At 42.4% G+C, this 16691-nt stretch overlaps 1 protein-coding gene and 1 long non-coding RNA gene across 4 annotated transcripts in view; one reads left to right on the top strand and one right to left on the bottom strand.

Annotated features, from left to right (window-relative positions):
• Nucleotides 1–16691, bottom strand: part of LOC135203568 (coatomer subunit beta'-like) — a 160104-nt gene that overhangs the window by 110279 nt on the left and 33134 nt on the right. For all 3 annotated transcript variants that reach the window (XM_064233317.1, XM_064233319.1, XM_064233318.1), the window contains exon 3: nt 1021–1213. In XM_064233317.1, coding sequence (XP_064089387.1) covers nt 1021–1213 — 193 coding nt within the window. The remainder of the gene's footprint in view (nt 1–1020; nt 1214–16691) is intronic.
• On the top strand, nt 9421–9895 carry LOC135203309 (uncharacterized). Its single transcript, XR_010311910.1, has 3 exons — nt 9421–9474; nt 9601–9696; nt 9822–9895. It is a non-coding gene; the product is annotated as an uncharacterized LOC135203309 (long non-coding RNA).

Below are 16691 nucleotides of genomic sequence, written 5' to 3'. Positions count from 1 at the left end.
TAAATTGAATAATTTAGTAGCATCCAGAAAATTCACTGATGAAATTGAAAATAACATTGTCACCCCTTTCCTAGATGTATTAATACAGAGAATCTTTCCAATGTAAATTCAGTATTTATAGAAAACCCACAAATAATTCAAAATACGTATGTACATTTTCATTCTGGCCACCATCTTAATATTAAAATTTCAATTTTTTCTTCCATGTTCTTATGTGCTTTGCGGATTACAAGTCCATAATATCTTGACCAAGAAATAGAATGCATATAAACGATAGGAAATGATCTTTCCTACCCACCTCATACAATTGATTTATGTTATCAAAAAGCTCACAAAAAGTTTTATATTGTTATTTGTAATGAAAAAGAAACCCCTAAAAATGTACTAAGCTTGCCTTACTTTTGTGGATTTGAAACCATGAAATCAATATTTAAACCTTTTACTGTTAATGCTATGTTCTCTTATAACAATACCATTAAAGATATGCTAATTAAGAATAGTCCCGTAACAAATAACATCATTTACAAAATTCCTTGTAAGGATTGCCCGTCTTTTTACATCGGTCAGTCAAGTAAAAATTTATGTGTACGTACTAAGCAGCATATGTATTCAGTTAGAACAGCCCAGACTTCAAATGCACTATTTATCCATCTGAGCAAAAATTCTCATTGCATAAATTGGGGTGAGAGCTCTGTAATTGCTAGGTCTAAAGATTGTTTCAAGAAATTTACTGGAATCGGCAATTATACAAATCACTAATAAAAACAACCTAAAGTGCCATAAAACCGGATCATCGATAACCAGGGACTGTCTGTATTGTTGTCAGGGGTCGGCAACTCAAGCGCTACCCACAAAATTTGAATTTAGGCTGTCTTTACATGTTAACTATATCTATGTAATTGTACTGGGTAAGTCAGTTATATAAAATAATTCTTTAAAATAATACTGGCAAAGGAATAAACCAGTCGCTGTCATGACTAAAATACGGAAAATAAAAGTCATTGCACATCATATACATACCACTACAAGTAAGGATAAATGGCTGAGTTGGATGAACAGCTATGCATCTCACATAATCCGAATGGGCTTCAAACTGATGTACTCTTTCCAATGTGTTGTAATTGAAGACACGAACTTGCATGTCATCTGAGCCAGTTATGACCCAGTTTTTCCTTGCGACAAACTTAGATGCCCTCACTGGCAAGTCACATACCTGAAAAGAAATAAGAAGTACTATACTGCATATGAATAGTACTGTATTCAAAATACAGGAATACCCCAAACTTACGTGAGGTTAGGTTCCAGACCTCCTTGCACAAGGGGAATTTTCATGTAAGTTTGGCATGGTCTCTAGATATGCTAATAAATGCTTACTTCTAAGAGTTTGAACACCAAATATGATCTTAATGAAATTAAAAGTTACTGTTTGATTTCATTTAAAAGTTAAGCTTCATAAATTATCATTAAAAAAAGAAATAAATGGTTGGTAAAAGTATAGGTGTGTGTGAGGATTACATACTACCATGTATTTCTCTCTTCTCTCCCCTTTCTGACCGACTGATCTATTTTTAGAAATCTTCTCAACCACATTTAAGAAATTTTTTCTCTCACTTTCTTCTAAAATTATTTTTCATGAACAAACAGTGCTTTTATTTGGACTAATACAACTCTTAGTTATGTATATATTTTAGAACAGCACATTTAGTACAGTTCTTGACGGTAAAGGTAAAAATTGATCAATTACAAATGACCTAACACTAACTACGAAAAGTATTGTAATCTGGGTGTTGTAGTGTAGGTCTTCGGCTATGATTTGGTTATTCACGTTTCAAGTCACCTTAGGCTATACGATCATTTGGAATGCTCTACTTATTACTAAGCAAATAGTCAATAATAAGGTTTCATTGATATTTTGCCATTTTTTTTATAATATAGTCTGTTAAGAGAGGAAGAGAGAGAGAAGAGAGAGAGCAGAGAGATAGAGAGAGAGAGAGAGAGAGAGAGAGAGACGAGAGATCGTATGAGGAGATCGGAGAGAAGAGAGCGAGGACGAGATCGAGAAGACTGGTAGGAGAGGGAGGAGAGAGGAGAAGAGGACGGAGACGTGAGGGAGAGAGAGAGACGAGAGAGAGAGAAGAGAGAGAATGATATTGTTATGATACAATAAAGTTTCATACATACTTACCTGGCAGATATATACGATTAGGGCCCACCCAGCCTCCCCGCAAGGAGACAGGTGGAAGAGAAAAAATATGATAGAAAACGGGAATGGTTCCTAGTCCTGCCACCCAGGGCAGGCCGGTAGATCACCTGACCTACCTGTAGCGAGTGGCGCGAAATTTGAATTTCTGTCGGGGACGACGGAGTCTTAGCTATGTATATATCTGCCAGGTAAGTATGTATGAAACTTTATTGTATCATAACAATATCATTTTCATACAATCAACTTACCTGTCAGATATATACATAGCTGATTGGCACCCTTCGGTGGAGGGTAAGAGACAGCTACTTCTGGAATAGACAGGTAAACAACATATGTTGTAGGTATAAAAAAAAAACCTTGGTTCCTACCTGATAGGTGGTAGACTTTGTGGCTGTAGCCCAGGAGTCTGCATCACCTCAAGAAACTTTAGCGAGATATGTGATCTATGGCCAAGAGTTCTTGTGGGTCTGCCGAAGGGGTCTTATCCACTTACTCGGCAGAGCCTGAAAGGACTTTGTCAATGGGTGCTGATCCACTTATATGACAACACGCCTTATGAAGGAGCACACAACCAATCCCGACCACCTGATCCTAACCACCATGTTAGTATTAAAAATTGCTCCGAGTTATCCCCAAACTCTTCACAACAACCATAACTCTAAACCAAATTGCACACGCACACATTAATTTTCCAAAAAAAAAATTTTATGATACTCATCTAATCAAAGATATCACAAGAGTTCCTTACTGAACGAAAGTGACTGGCCGCCTGTGCGGCACCTGCACCTGTTCAGCAGAAAGTCCAGAACATATCTATTAGACTTATGCATCATGTAAAGGATTGGTGTTAGCTCCTGTACCCAGGATTGTGCCCGCCGACACGAAAGGACCTAAAGAAAAACATTTTTCGTAGGTCACACGAACGTCCTTCAAATAGTGAGAAGCAAACACTGAATTACACCTCCAATATGTCGCTTCCAAGATATTCTTTAGTGACATATTTCTCTGAAAAGAGAGAGACGTAGCTACTGCTCTCACTTCATGAGCTCTTACTCTCAGGAGTTTGAAAGTGTCATCCGTGCAAGCTTTATGAGCGTCAGTAATGACGTTCCTGACAAAAAAGGCTAAAGCATTCTTGGACATAGGTCTTGATGGATCCTTCACTGAGCACCAGACACCTTGTCTAGAACCTCCCAACTGTTTCTTTCTCTGCATGTAAAACTTTAAAGCCCTTACTGGGCAAAGAGACCTCTCCGTTTCCCTGCCGACGAGACCCGATAAGCCTTTAACTTCGAAGTTTCTCGGCCAGGGATTCGAAGGATTTTCATTCTTCGCCAAAAATAAATCTTTGAACGAACAGATGGCTGAATCTAGTTTGAAACCCACTTTATCACTAAGGGCGTGCAGCTCACTAACTCTTTTAGCCGTCGCCAGTGACAAAAGAAACAAACATTTTCTCGTTAGGTCACGAAATGAGGCCAAATGCAGAGGTTCAAATCTTGCCGAGGACAAGAACTTCAGGACCACGTCGAGATTCCAGTTAGGGGGAGATGTAATCTTAGACTTCATGGTCTCAAAAGATCTAATCAGATCATGTAGATCTCTATCATTTCCCAGATCTAGGCCTCTATTCCTAAAGACGGCCGAAAGCATACTCCTATAGCCCTTTATAGTGGCTACGGAGAGACGAGATTCCTCTCTCAAATATAACAGAAAATCAGCGATTTCTGTTACAGAGGTACTGGAGGAGGACAACTTCTTCGACTTGCACCACCTTCTAAAAACTTCCCACTTCGATTGGTAAACTCGGATAGTGGAAGTTCTCCGGGCTCTAGCGATCGAGCTTGCTGCCTTGCGAGAAAAGCCTCTCGCTCTGACAAGTCTTTCGATAGTCGAAAGGCAGTCAGAGCGAGAGCGGGGAGGTTTTGATGAAACCTCTCGAAGTGTGGTTGTCTGAGAAGATCCTTCCTTTGTGGGAGGGATCTGGGGAAGTCTACCATCCACTCCAGCACCTCCGTGAACCACTCTTGAGCTGGCCACAAGGGGGCTATCAGGGTCATTTTCGTCCCCTTTGATGTCACAAACTTCCTGAGCACTTGCCCCAGAATCTTGAATGGGGGAAATGCGTAAACGTCTACATGAGACCAATCTAGAAGGAAGGCGTCCACTGTTAGAGCTCTGGGGTCTTCTACTACTGAGCAAAAGACTTTGTCTTTCTAAGAGGAACGTGGCAAAGAGGTCGACATGAGGAGTCCCCCAAAGAGACCAGAGATTCCGACAAACTTCTGAGTGGAGGGTCCATTCGGTATGAAGGACCTGGTTCCTCCTGCTCAGCCTGTCTGCTCTCACGTTCCTTACTCCTTGAACAAACCTCGTCAAAAGAGAGATGTTCCTCTGTGATGTCCACAAAAGAAGGTCTCACTAAAGGTTCGAAGCTCTTTAGGGCCAGGTGTACGGCAAACAGCTCTTTGCAGTTTATGTGCCAGGACACTTGAAGAGCATTCCAGGTGCCTGACACCTCTCTCTTTCCCAAGGTTGCTCCCCAACCTTTTTCCGACGCGTCGGAAAACAATACAAGGTTCGGGTTCTGAGTTTCTAGGGAAGTACCCTTGTTTTCCTTCAGTGGGAGTAACCACCATTCTAAGTGGCGCTTCATCCAAACTGGAATGGGAAAACTGTCCGAAAGAAGTCCTGTCTTCATGTTCCACGATCTTCTGAGGAAGAACTGAAGCGGACGGAGATGAAGTCTTCCTAGAGGAAAGAACTGTTCGAGCGAGGAAAGTGTCCCTAATAGGCTCAACCATTCCCTCGCCGAAGTACGTTCTTTCCCTAAGAAGAGAGAGACTTTCTCTAAGCCTCTCGTTAGTCTCTCTTGAGAAGGAAATACTCGAAAACCCCGAGAATCCATCCGAATCCCCAGATAGACCAAGTTCTGGCTGGGGATCAGTTGGGACTTCTCAAGGTTCACGAGCAATCCTAAGGTCTTTATCAGGTTTAGTGTCAAAGCAAGGTCCTCCAAACACTGTTTCTCTGACTTTGCTCTGCTGAGCCAGTCGTCCAGGTACAGAGAGATACCGATACCTTTCAGGTGAAGCCATCTTGCCACATTTTTCATAAGGCTCGTGAAGACCTGAGGAGCCGTAGAAAGGCCGAAACACAAGGCTCTGAATTGGAAGATCCTTCCCCCCGTCATGAAACGGAGGTACTTCTTCGACGAAGGATGAATCGGGACGTGAAAATAGGCATCCTGGAGATCCAGACACACCATCCAATCCCCTTGGCGAAGAGCCGCAAGGACTGATGCAGAAGTCTCCATGGAGAACTTCTGTTTCTGAACAAACTTGTTCAGAGCGCTGACATCTAGAACTGGTCTCCAGCCCCCCGAGGCTTTCGCAACCAAGAAAACACGATTGTAAAACCCTGGGGAGCTTTGATCCAGCACTAGCTCTATTGCTCTCTTGTCCCACATTTGATCCACCATTTGTTGAAGAGTATCTTTCAACACAGGGTCCTTGTAATTGGCGAACAATTTCCGCGGAGTTGACGTCAGGGGAGGATTGTCCAGGAAAGGAATGAGGTATCCTTTCTGTAGAACAGACACTGACCAAGCGTCTGTATCGATGAGAGTCCAGGCTTCCGCAAACCCCCGGAGCCTGGCACCTACTGGTGTTTGGAGGAACGTCACTTCACTTTCCCCTTTTAAAGGGACGGAAAGAAGCTCTACCTCTCTTCTCAGTCGCTTTCCTTTTAGAGGGAGCTCTAGAGGGAGGACCTCCTCGAAAGGGCTGCAGAGGCGTAGTAACACCTTTCTTGTCTCCCACCATCACTGGTCTCTTTTTCCTGGACGATTGAAGGAGAAGATCCTGTGTCGCTTTCTCCGTCAGCGAACGGGAAATGTCCCTCACCAACTGCGAAGGGAACAGAAAGTCAGACCTGGGAGCGAATAACAAAGCTGCCCTTTGCGAATGCGAAACTGCTTTCATCAGAAAAGCGCTAAAAACAGATCTCTTCTTCAAGAGACCGGCTCCAAATAAAGAAGAGACTTCCCCTGAGCCGTCCTGTACCGCCTTGTCAATGCACGACAAGATCGCAAGGAGTACGTCAGGATCGAGTCCTTCCGAGGCATGGGCCTTCTTGGCCATCACCCCAAGGGACCAATCCAGGAAGTTGAAGACTTCCAAAATATGAAAAAGTCCCTTGAGGAGATGATCCAACTCCGAAAGACCCCAAGTTATTCTAGCCGTATGAAGGCTATGTCTCCTGGATGCGTCTACCAGACTGGAAAAGTCAGCTTCAGCCGAAGCTGGGAGAGTGAGCCCCATATTCTCCCCAGTCTGGTACCAAATACAGGCGGTCCCCGGGTTACGACGGTTCCGGCTTACGACGTTCCAAGGTTACGACGCTTTTTCTTAAATATTCAATGGAAAATCCGTCCTGGGTTACGACGCTTGTTCCGAGGTTACGACGCTGACGCTTCCGACGCTCCGAGTTAACGACGCTTTTAAAAAACGCATGCTATGATAAAAATCCTTTATAGTTTAGCACAGTATATAATAAAAATATGTTTTTGGTTACATTACAACAAAAATTTTGAGGTTATGATGATTTTTGACACTTTTTTTTCGTATTTTTTGAATTTTTTTAGTGACGCCGCATATGCGGAACTAGTTTGCGGGCGAATGAATACACTAGCTTGGGATGCGCAGTTTAAAACAGTCCAAAAGCGCAAATATAATGAAAAATCATTGCTTGTTTCCAGTACATAATTAAAAAAACTAAGTTTCTGGTTAGATTACAACACAAATTCCAAGGTTACGACGTTTTGTTATGCTTTTTAACGATACCTCATATGCAGAACTAGTTTTTGAGCGGAGGTGCATAAATTAATTAACGCTATTAAACTGTATGGTAAATTGACCGAACAACGACCTCGGACGGTCGAGGACGCCAAGCGTAACAATACGAAAGGACGCCACTTCAATCGTGTCTGCCTGAAGTTCAGTCGGTTGTGTGCTAAGACGTTGCTGAAATTCCTTGCCATTTTCGCAAATTTACAATGGCTCCTAAACGCCAAAGTACTTCCTCCGATGATAGTTCATCCAAGAAGAGGAAGGTCATCACGATGGAGGTCAAATATGACGTGGTAAAGCGTTCGGAGAAGGGAGAAACTAAACACAGAAATAGGCCGTTCTTTAGGCTTGAGCAGGACCACGGTGGTAACCATTGTGAAGGACAAGGAACGTATTCTGAAGCATGTTAAGGATGCTGCACCGATGAAGTCAACGGTGATAAACGAGAAGCAACGTAGCCAGAGCATTGTTGAAATGGAGAAATTGCTCATGATCTGGCTGGAGGACCAGAACCAGCGACGTGTTCCGGTGAGCTTAAGTGTGATCCAGGAGAAGGCTAGAGCGCTGCATGAGGCAGTAGTGAAAAAGTTTGGCGAAGGCAGTGCTGGTGGTGAATTTTCCGCGAGTAGAGGTTGGTTTAACCGTTTTAAGGCTCGTGCAAATTTGCATAATGTGAAGCTGCAAGGTGAAGCTGCTAGTGCTGATAGTGAAGCAGCAGAAAGTTTTCCAGGTGGTTTGGCTGAGATAATTAAGGATGGTGGTTACACGGCTGACCAAGTCTTTAATGTGGATGAGACTGGATTATTTTGGAAAAGAATGCCAAATCGAACGTACCTTTCCAAGGAGGAGAAGTCAGCACCTGGCCATAAAGCTGGAAAGGAGCGACTGACTTTGCTGTTTGGGTCCAATGCAAGTGGCGATTTGAAACTGAAGCCCTTGCTGGTGTATTTGGCCGAGAATCCCAGGGCATTCAAGGGCATTTTCAAGAGTCAACTCCCTGTGATTTGGAAATCAAACAAGAAGGCTTGGGTTACCTTAATGGTCTTCGAAGATTGGTTCAATGACCATTTCGTGCCAGCAGTGGAGCGGTATTTGACTTCGAAGGGTCTGCCTTTTAAGGCCCTCTTAGTCCTGGACAATGCCCCTGGTCACCCTTCAAATTTGAGCGACATGCATCCTAATGTGAAGGTGGTGTACCTCCCACCCAATACCACATCGCTGATACAGCCAATGGACCAGGGAGTAATAGCTAATTTCAAGGCTTACTACCTTAGAAGGACCATACGTTTTGCTTTGAGGGCCATAGAAGCTAACAAGGAGTTGACACTGAAGCAATTCTGGAAGGGCTACAACATTGCTGATGCAGTGAAAAATATTGCAAGTGCTTGGGACGAGGTGAAGACGACCACTTTAAATGGGGCCTGGAAGAAACTGTGTCCACAGTTTGTGCACAGTTTTGAAGGCTTTGACCAGGCAGAAGACGTCGAGACTGTGACGAGGAAGATCGTAGGGCTAAGCAAGAGGCTGAAACTAGATCTTGAACCTGATGATGTAACAGAGCTGCTGGCTTCCCATGGAGAGGAATTGTCTGCAGAGGACTTACTTGAACTTGAACAACAAATGATTGAGGAGAGGAGGCGGCACCAGAGCCAAAACCCAGGTCATTAACTGTGAAAGGCTTGTCAGAGGGTTTTACTCATCTGGAGAGAGCCTTGGCTTCTTTTGAGGCAGAAGACCCTAACGTTGCTAGGTTTGACAAAATCAAGAGAGGAATCATGGATTTGGTGACTTTCTACAAGGAGACCCTGAAGGAGAAGCAGACGAAGAGAAGTGTGCAGTCCAGGCTTGACACTTTCTTTCACAAGTCTCCAGTACCACCACCTCCCACTCCTAGTCCTGGTAAGGAATTCTGAACTGTTTTACTAATTTATGTGTTTACATAGTGTACATATTAAAATGTGTTAATTTTTTAATGTAACAACTAAATGTAGGAGTAAATTGTAACTTCATTAATTTTCATCATTTGTAATTTTATTGCAGAAGTGGTGACAGTTCCAGATCCCCGCCCCCTGTACTACCTGTGACAGTTCCAGATTGCTCCCTGGTACTACCTGTGACAGTTCCAGATCTCCCTGTACTACCTGTGACAGTTCCAGATCCCCCTGTACCTGGACCCTCTGTAGCAGCCCGCCCACCTGTACGTGTACAATCAGGTAAGCAATTTCATTTTTCTCATTTTCATGTTGGAAATTGTTTACACCCTACATACATACGTACACTAACTTACATAGTGGTACAATGTGTTTGATGTTGCATAACCTTATTATTTTTTTTTTTTCATTTCAGACCCCTTTGATAGTGACAGTGACCCAGATGACCCTGAGCCTTTCCATGGTTTTGATGCCTCGCCCTATTCATCAGGTAAGGAATCCTTAACAAATTTGTATAAAATGTTTTATAAATTGCTAATAGAAATTTTATTAAAAGTGTACATATGCGACAATTACATCCACCTTATATATTTATGTACCCTATCATTCTTTCCAGATCTAGATGTTCCCTCATCAGTTGATACGAGTAGTATCACCTCTCCAGAGCCCAAATCAGTTGATACGAGTAGTATCACCTCTCCCATTCCTTCAGGTAAAAAAATTCTTCATTTTTTATATTGTACATACGTATTACACACTACATATGTCAAACAGTAATAACATGTGCAGTAGTTACAGTAGTAACTCTATCATTTTATATATTTTTTATCATTCCAGACTCCCAAGCACCTGCCCATCCTACTCCATAGCCCAGCCACCCACTCATCTACCATATGCCCATCCCAGTAAGCTAGCCAACCACTAGAATTTGGTAAGGACATTTTTTTTTATTAATGTTTTAATATTACATATGTAATAACCATGTTATGTATGTAACATACATACTATAATCATATGTATTACATTATCATTCCAGACTGGCATGCACCTGTGACTTACATAAACCAGACCTCTACATAGCCTACATGTCTTCATTTTGCTGAAGGTAAGGAATTCTCAGTTGTGTTTAATGTTTGCATACGTACAATAAATTTTGTACACCTAAGTGGTTACATACTGTCCTTTAATATTAATTCTTCATTCCAGACTGCCCATCATCCTAGCCTGTTATCTGTGATAAAGCACACTGAAGTTAGGTTTGGAATGCATCCTTATCATGAATGCTCTACACCTCCACCTCCATCTCCCACAACCTAGGTAACAGCTTTGAGACTCACTAAAAGTTGGTAAGTTATGTAAGGAATTTCTAAATTAAGTTTTATACTACGTACATGTTATATGTGATATTAAACCACTGTATGGTGCATATTACTGTATGTAACTTACTCTGCATAGAGGACTTACTGACAAAATTATTTTTGTACATTCCAGAGTCCCCTGAATGATGTAGGCTATGGGGCCACATAAGACTTTGTCCATCCAGGGTTACATTGAACGACAACTTTAAACTAAAAGTAAGGAATTAACATACATTAACTCTTTTAGTACTCTTGATATATCTACAGTAATTAACATATTGCATTCACAACTTTCTGTAGTGTATATTTTGTACACTAATTTTGTTACTTTTTCCTTCCAGAACCAACATTTTTCACACAACTCCAGGTTGTTACTAACAAATTACTACAAGTGTCATCAAGGGATAACTACAAGTAGAAGCACCATTTTTGGATGGAAAAACCCTTCAGGAAAGTATACGTATCAAATGTAACATGTAGTGTAACAAAGTATGAACAGTAAGGTTTTTACATACGTAGTATTACATACGTACATAACTTTTTTTTTACAGGAATTTCCAACCAAGTTTGATTATGTACATACATGTTATAAACCACTGTACGTATGGTTACTGTATGTAACTTACTAAACATACATACATGACTTAACTTTGATACTTTTTTGGTACATTCCAGAAAACCAGGACCCCCTCCATGATGCAGGCTATGGGGCCACATAAAACTTTGTCCAGGGTTACTACATAACATAGCACGACAACTGTAAACTATGTACTACTGTACTAAAGGTAAGGAATTATACATAGTAGTAAACATACATTAAGTAAGTTTTATACGTACATACTAAAAAAAAGTGACCAAGATCTCTCACATGGGATAAGTGATCAAGGTCCCTCATGGAATTACATACTGTACACTCCCTGCTGAACAGGGGGTGTAGACCAATCATTTACAATATGCATACCAGTTGATATTAAACCACTGTATGGTGCATATTACTGTATGTAACTTACTATGCATAGAGTACTTACTGACATACTAATTATTTTTTGTACATTCCAGAACCCCCTGAATGATGTAGGCTATGGGGCCACATAAGACTTTGTGCATCCAGGGTTACATAGCATGACAACTTTAAACTAAAAGTAAGGAATTAATTCACATACATTAACTTTTTTACTCTTGATATAACTCAAAGTAAGGAATTATAAACTAAAAGTAAGGAATTAATTAACATACATTAACTCTTTTACTCTTGATATCTATAATTTACATATTGCATTCAGGACTTTGTGTAGTATTTTGTACTAATTGTGTTATACTTTTACCTTCCAGAGCTACCAGACTGGGATTTTAGTGTACTCCAGGATCTACCAAAGGATTACATACTACGTAGTGTACAGTGCATAATAGTGTTTAGTGTATAATCTAACCTAAGGATTAAGTGTAGTACATTGTGCTTTATAGTGTCACAAGAGTTTAATAAAGAATTATACCTTCAAGAACCATCCTTTGCCATTGAAATAACCACACTACACATCATGCAATACTTGCATGTCACACAGGTAAGGTCTCTCTAACTTTTTCTTAGTTTAAGGCATATTTCCAAGTGTCGTTCCGGCTTACGACGATTTTCGGCTTACGACGCGCCTCAAGAACGGAACCCCCGTCGTAACCCGGGGACTGCCTGTACCTCTCTTGCCCGTAAGTCTAGCGGGAGGCATGCAGAACACCGTTCTAACTAACTCCTTTTTGGTTAGCATCCATCTATCCAGAGACTGAAGAGCTCTCTTCATAGAAATCGTCGGCCTCATCTTCAGAAAAGCCGACGACTTTGGCGTATTGGAGCATGAAAAAAGTGAGCGAGGAGAAGGAGGAGCGGCAGGGGTCAAGGCATCTCCGTATTCCTGAAGAAGGAGAGCTGTCAAAACTTTATAGTTAGACAGCCCTTCTCTGCCGTGAGTCTCGTCTTCTGATTCCTCTTCCAAGATAGGATCAGAAGGAGAATTCAATTCTCGTTCTGGGTCTTCCTGCCCAATTACTCTCTCTGCGGGAGACAAACTCCTAATTGGAGAGGGGCTAAGAGCATGTACAGAGCCCCTATGAAACAAATCAGACGTCTCGCGCCTGGTTAGCTCCTCGCTCTTGGCTGGCGCCTCGCGCCTGGCTGACGCCTCGCGCCTGACTGGTGCCTCGCGCCTCTCTGAAACCTCGCGCCTGGCTGACGCCTCGTGCCTGGCTGGCGCCTCGCGCCTTTCTGGCGCTATATCCTTGTATGGATGACGCCTGTCTGGCGCCTCGCGCCTGGCTGCATCCTCGCGCTTGGCTGACGCTGCTGGCTTGGCAGACGTATCACGTCTGGCCAAATCCTCGCGCCTATAAAGTTACTCGCGCTTATCTGGCGCTTCCATCCTATAAGACGCTTCTCGTCTGGAAGAAAACTCGCGCTTGACTGGCGCCTCGCGCTTGTCTGGCGCTTCATATTCGTTGTATGAGTCTCTATCAGAAGAGATCTCACGCCTATAATACGCCTCACTCCTGGCGGGAGAAGGAAGACGAGACTTCTTGACAGGAAGCCTCACGTCTTTCCTACGAGGAGGATCCTTCGAAAGGACTCCTACCAAGGCGGATAACTGTTCTTGTACAGCCAAAATAATCCTCTTGGAAGCTTTTCCGGCGTTTTCTTCAACGGGAGAGGGAGACCTCGAAGGAGTTTTGTCCAAGCCAGGGGACGTCAAAACCCTCTTAGCTTTCTTGATCGAGGGAGGCGCTTCTTCTGAAAACCGTTCGGGGCTTGAATCCAACATAGGTTCTTTCCAGTGCCTTTTCAGGGGCCTGGAGAGGTCCGAATCCTTCCACCCTCGTTTAGGAGAGGGAGAGGCGGACGAAGAGAAGCACTCTCTGAGGACGCTTTTCCTATAGCGGTCCTGAGCAGTCTGTCTAACTACAGAGCCTGCTGAAGGGACGCCTGACCGGGGGGGAATTCTCCACAACCTCCGTACGGCTTTCGACTTTTCTTCTCCTCTGGGCTTGGGAGCTTGAAAGAGGTCTAGGCCTGGGAGCGTCGCAGAGACGGTCAGACGCCCCCTCCACAACACTGGGGGCACTCACTTCACTAAAATAATCACTTTCACAATCCTTACCTTTCATGGCAGCCATTTTGGATTTCATCCTATGAAGTGTAGCTTTCAGATCAGCAATTTCCGAAGCCGAATCTGAATGTAAAGCCAGTGAGGGCCCTGATACAGAATTGGAATCAAATGCATGGTTTAAAGAAGAGTTAGAATCATTAAAAGGCTCAATAGGCCTTGTACTACCCGCACCCTTAGATGCAGCCCTTCTGACTCTATCCCTCTCTAACTTCTTCAAGTAAGAAGTTAGAGTCTTCCATTCCTCAACATTCAACCTCTCACATTCATGACAGGTGTTAGAAATAGAACAGTCAAAACCTCTACATTTACGGCATACAGTGTGAGGATCAACCGAAGCCTTCGGTATCCTCACCTTGCAGCCTACATTCACACACATTCTCACACAACCACTTGAATCAGACATTCTTGAAGAAAAATCAAAAGCAAGTCCAAATCCAGTCCACAGTAGCGAATGCCAAAACAACGATCCAGGTACGTCACCAAAAATCCAAAAAAAAGATGATCAATTGTCTAGAAAAGCGAATTCCAGTCAGGAGGTAGCAGCAACGATGTTGATACCACCGGCGACAGAAAAAATATGATAGAAAACGGGAATGGTTCCTAGTCCTGCCACCCAGGGCAGGCCGGTAGATCACCTGACCTACCTGTAGCGAGTGGCGCGAAATTTGAATTTCTGTTGGGGACGACGGAGTCTTAGCTATGTATATATCTGACAGGTAAGTTGATTGTATGAAATTGAAGTTTATACATTGGAGCACAGTGATTGGCTGGGGATGATAATTCAAAAGCAACTATAGCTGGGAGGAGAAAGTTAAAAGTTAACTATACGAAACTCAGATTTTAAATTATTTTTTACAGTGATTAGAGATGAACCATCAATAGTGATAAAATATTCTCTTGTGTACTGTTATAATGTGTGCTAATCATAGCCAACTAAACTTGTAATGAAATATGGTACAATAAATCAGACAAAACAACGAGAGAGAGAGAGAGAGAGAGAGAGAGAGAGAGAGAGAGAGAGAGAGAGAAAATTATACTTATACATCACAGAAAAATTGCTACAGTACTGAAGCCTGGAGGTTTTGAGTTGCCTACATAAGAAATTCAGATTTTAAATATCATTATGGTGATTACATCAATACAGAACATGTAAATGCATTTTTTTAAGTGAAATATGTTAGATATCTTGCTGGATTTTCTCTTTAAAGTACTAGGCTATATTATGTACATATACTGAGAGAGAGAGAGAGAGAGAGGAGAGAGAGAGAGAGAGAGGAGAGAGAGAGAGAGAGAGAAGAGAGAGAGAGAGAGAGAGAGAGAGAGAGAGAGAAAGAATTTTATAAATTCATGAGAGATGGCAAGGACTAACCACAATAAGACATACGTAAACCAAGAACTTACTGTACTAGATATACGTATTTTTATAATAAAATAAGGTTTCACATATACTTACCATACAATTACAAAGCTGTAAGCTTTCTTACCTGGCAGTTGAAAATTCAAATTATCTGGCGGCGGCGGCGCTGCCATCATTAGTGTAGGTGACCCGCCCCCTTTTGGGAATACCCGGTACCACTGAGCTAACTACTGTCAATTCGTTGAGCCGCAACGCCCTTCTGTGGGGAGGAGGGAGCGCTCTGATTATGTAATTGTTTGGTAAGTATATGTGAAAACTTATTTTATTGTAAAAATATCATTTTCACATAAGTGACTCACCAAACAATTACACAAAGCTGAATCCATGTTACCAGGAAGGTGGGTAAATGGACAGCTTATGATAAAGACAGCAATAATGTGTTCACATTATATGTTTGCTGTACCTTAGGCTTGTAAGAGAACAGCTGCAGGTGGAGTAATGGCCAGGATCGTCCCTACTAACGGTGGGGTTTTGTAACCATGGAGGTTCACCGATGGTTAACAAAAATCAAAATTTTGCCCTTGCCCTGGGCAAAGACCAGACAACCAATCCACAGAACCATCACCTACACTAAAATAATAATAATCCACAAACCTAACCATAAAAAACTGTAGGGTACTCCGGGTACATTGTACCCCCAGGCTTCCAAATAACTGGACAACCTTAAAAATACAAGGCAAGGAGATAGTAGAGAGAAAGAGGTCCCCCTATGCTTCCTCTCCCAACACCTTACCAGCTATAGACAACAGTTCCGACCTGTAACAATTAAGAGCTTCATCTTGGACTTGCAATGAGTTTCCAAAATCAAGTTTCTCAGGCAGAACCTAATCGCATTCTTAGAGAGAGGGTGGGAGGGGTCGCTCACCAAACACAAGAGTCAATTCAAACTTCCTCTTAATGTCTCCATCCTATGTAGATAGTGTCTGATGGCTCTGACAGGACATTACGTAGGTTCTTCCACTTATGTTCCCAATATGTTCGTTAGGTTCTTTATCACGAAAGAACGAGGCCATGGATTCGTTGGATCCTCATTCTTTGCTAGGAATTCTTTAACGTAAGAACAAACTGCGTTACTATAAGAGAACCTCACCTCTTTACTAATAGCCTGTATTTTCGCTTACTCTAACCGCTGTAGAAGGCGACTAAAAACAAAGTCTTCTTCGTTAGATCCCTCAGAGACGAATAATTTAAAGGCTTGAACTGAGGACTGGAAATCCATCTTAAAACCACATCTAATTTCCAATCCACCTTCCCAGGCTTCACTACTTTAGAGGAATCAAGAGATTTAATAAGGTTACTGATATCCTGATTGTTCGAGACGTCGAGGCCTATATGTTTAAAAACTGAAGAAAGCATAAACCTATTATCTTTAATTGTAGAAGTGGATAGCTTTCTTGAGTGCCTCAGAAATAACAAAAAATCTGCTATTTTTGTTATAGAGGTCCAAGAAGAGATGTGAAGTCTGCACCACATTCTAAAAATTCTCCACTTCGACTGATAGAGCTTGGAAGAACAGCTTCTTCTACATTTTGCAATAGCCTCTGCTGCTCTGCAAAAAGCCTTTTGCTTTGACAAGGCTCCTGACAGTCTGAATCCTGTCAGGGCCAGAGCGGACAACTCTTGGTGATACCTGTCGAAGTGGGGTTGTTTGAGAAGTCATGGCCCTTGTGGTAGGAGCCTGGGGCAGTCCACTACGAGCTTGAAGAGGTTTGGGAACCCTTCTTTCCTGGGCCAAAATAGGGTCACACGAGCCATCGACACATTCCGATGCGACTGTTAATGA

This window comes from Macrobrachium nipponense, chromosome 36 (assembly GCF_015104395.2).
Source record: "Macrobrachium nipponense isolate FS-2020 chromosome 36, ASM1510439v2, whole genome shotgun sequence".
NCBI classification, from domain to species: Eukaryota; Metazoa; Arthropoda; class Malacostraca; order Decapoda; family Palaemonidae; genus Macrobrachium; species Macrobrachium nipponense.
The sequence above is the reverse complement of the archived record's forward strand: the minus strand, read 5'-3'. Positions and strand labels throughout refer to the sequence as shown.